This window comes from Aplysia californica, unplaced genomic scaffold (assembly GCF_000002075.1).
Source record: "Aplysia californica isolate F4 #8 unplaced genomic scaffold, AplCal3.0 scaffold00418, whole genome shotgun sequence".
In the NCBI taxonomy this organism is placed as follows: Eukaryota; Metazoa; Mollusca; class Gastropoda; order Aplysiida; family Aplysiidae; genus Aplysia; species Aplysia californica.
The window spans coordinates 76,363-78,891 of record NW_004797688.1 but is presented as its reverse complement, the minus strand read 5'-3'; the positions used below and the strand labels follow the sequence as shown (position 1 = coordinate 78,891).

Genomic DNA, 2,529 nt, shown 5'->3' with positions numbered 1-2,529 from the left:
CACAAACAAATAAAACAAATGCAAAAGCAAAAAACAAAAACATCCAACTTACTTCTAAAATTTGAACCAATGGGTGAGGGGCTTGGTGAGGGGGGAAGGCCAGGACAATATGAGATCTAAGGAGCGAAATGTAAGTCAAACTATAATCGCCGATGACTGTTTCTGATTTCATACTCAGTGATTATGATAATGAGTCCGCAACGTATTTTAAAGCCTAGAAAGCTCCAGAAACTGTTCCGTTCTAAAAATATCATAAAGCAAACAGGCAAAACGATTTCTTTGTCAAGCAAGTGAAAGAGAAAAATAAAGACATTTAACTTTTGAAATTTGGTTACAAACCCGATACTATGATTTAAATATAATAATTGTAGATATCAGTAAGGTAATGGGGATAATTATTGTACCAGTTCAAAGATGCTATGTTATTAGTTCACACGATTGTTTTCGATTACAACCGGTAATGTCTCGCTGAAATCCCGATAATAGCCCAAAGCTGACATGATAATAGTTCAAATGAGCAAATTGTGTCTGTCCAAACGGGATAAATCTTATAATTGTTCCAGAACTGACAATTATTATGAGCATTTTGAGACTTGAGACATAAAGTAATATTTTTAATGACTCTTAATTCCCCTTTCCCGAAAAAAGCAAGTGTAGATCTATACACACTGTTCTAAGTGGAAGAAAAAAAAACAAATACAAAAAGTCCCAAACAGCTAGTAACCTACTTGAGACTGACGCGAAATAGCTGCCACGAACAAACAATTACACGCTTCAAAACCGCTAGATTATGTATGCATTGCCTTTGCCTAATTGAAGACTCCTCCTTATGATTTTAACGATGACACTGAAGACAGCAGTGATTTTAAAGTAAAAAAAGAAAGAAATAAGACCGCTCTGAGAAATGGTGCGTTATCTGGCGAAATTCGCCATGGAAAATGCAAATAAGTTACCGCAGTTCTTTTTAGAGAGATATACGCACAAATAATACGCTTACAGCCGATCTACCCCAGAACCAGGCACTGTCTCATGCACTTGATATAAAGTTTAAAGTTAAAGACTTGCGAGCTACTCGGCAGAAGGTGGGTGCGTCCCTATCTCACAATATGGCGTTTGTTACCAACTCCCACTACGGCAATAGTACTACTGTGGACTCGGTCTCAAGCTTGCCGCAAGCAGACTTGATTAGTGACACGTTCCGACGCATTTACGTCATCGTCAACTTCAACACTCTCAGCCTCGTTATCAACTTCCTGGGCACCATAGGCAACTTCATCAACATCGTTGTGTTCGCCCGGCAAGGCTTTTCCGACTCCGTTAACGTCAGTCTTTTCGGTCTCGCAGTTTCGGATTTTCTCGGACTTGTATCCCTGCAGTGGTTCAACATCTGCTCCAACGAACTTTTCGCTGCTTCTGATATTCCTTTCGACTCTATAGAGGTCCAGTACTTGACATCCGGCTGGCCACATGTGGCTTTTGCGAGAACCACGGCTTGGATCACAGCCTTCATCACGTTCGAGAGATGTCTCTGTGTAACAATGCCACTAAAGGTCAAGGTCATCATTACACCACGGCGTTGCGCTTACGTCATTGTAGTTATTTTTGTAACTGTCATTGCCAGCATAGTTCCTATATACTTTTCGACTTTTTTTGCTTGGAAATTCTACCCAGACAGGAACAGAACACTTTTAGGAATCGCTTTTGTTGAAAATCGCGTGGAAATAGAGAGTATAGCTATCCCAATAAACGGCAGTGTTATTCCGTGGTCTGCGTTCATCGTCGTCATTGTCTGCACTTCCGTTCTGGTCTATAGTCTAAATAGTAAAACAAAATGGCGGAACAAAGCTACTTTCGGCGTCACTAACTTATCTGAAACGGAAAACGCAAACAGCACCAAATCAACGGCAGGAGCCTCAGTTCGAGACAGGCGTGTTGTTAAAATGGTGGTTCTGATTTCCATCATTTTCATCACGAGCTTCATGCCTTTCACAGTCTGCTTCATGTGGTCCGCCATAGAGCCAGAGTTCAGTGTCGTGGGCCGTTTTCAGAACACCTTCTGGGTGGCGGTAGGCGTCGCGCTCATTATGGAGACCATCAACTCTTCTGTGAACCTCATTCTCTACTATCGCATGAGCAGTCGATACAGGGAGACGTTTCGGCAACTTTTCCGCTTGAAATCTGTAGAATGAACTAGATGAAGTTGAATAAAAACCTTCGTCGTGGAAAGAGTCTTATCTACGCTGTTATGATTCTGAACTAGCTTTAGAGAGGCTGTGCTGAATCACTGGCTTAGACGAAAAAAAGTTTTAGCTTAGCAGATGCTTATTTTAAAAAAAAGAAAAGAAAAACAGATATTTTTTGGCTATGTCTGAAGCACAAACTAAAGACAATGCTCTGAAGTTAAATATACTGTTTGTTAAACTATATCTCTTGAATACAGGAATTGCTATCTTTACAGATCTTTATTTATATATGTACCGCTTGGTGCTAAGCTTAAAATTTCCTCCTCCTCCTCCTCCTCCTCCTCCT

At 40.6% G+C, this 2,529-nt stretch overlaps 1 protein-coding gene across 1 annotated transcript; it reads left to right on the top strand.

Moving 5' to 3' along the window:
- Positions 1–1,106: 1,106 nt before the first annotated feature.
- LOC101855583 (galanin-like G-protein coupled receptor npr-9) lies at positions 1,107–2,189 on the top strand. The gene has a single exon (XM_005104397.1). The coding sequence runs from the start codon at positions 1,107–1,109 to the stop codon at positions 2,187–2,189; it is 1,083 nt and encodes a 360-aa protein (XP_005104454.1).
- The last annotated feature ends 340 nt before the right edge of the window (positions 2,190–2,529 follow it).

What these genes read in the sequence shown, in the direction of transcription:
- LOC101855583 (XM_005104397.1), top strand. Translation starts at nt 1,107, where the DNA reads ATGGCGTTTGTTACCAACTCCCACTACGGCAATAGTACTACTGTGGAC.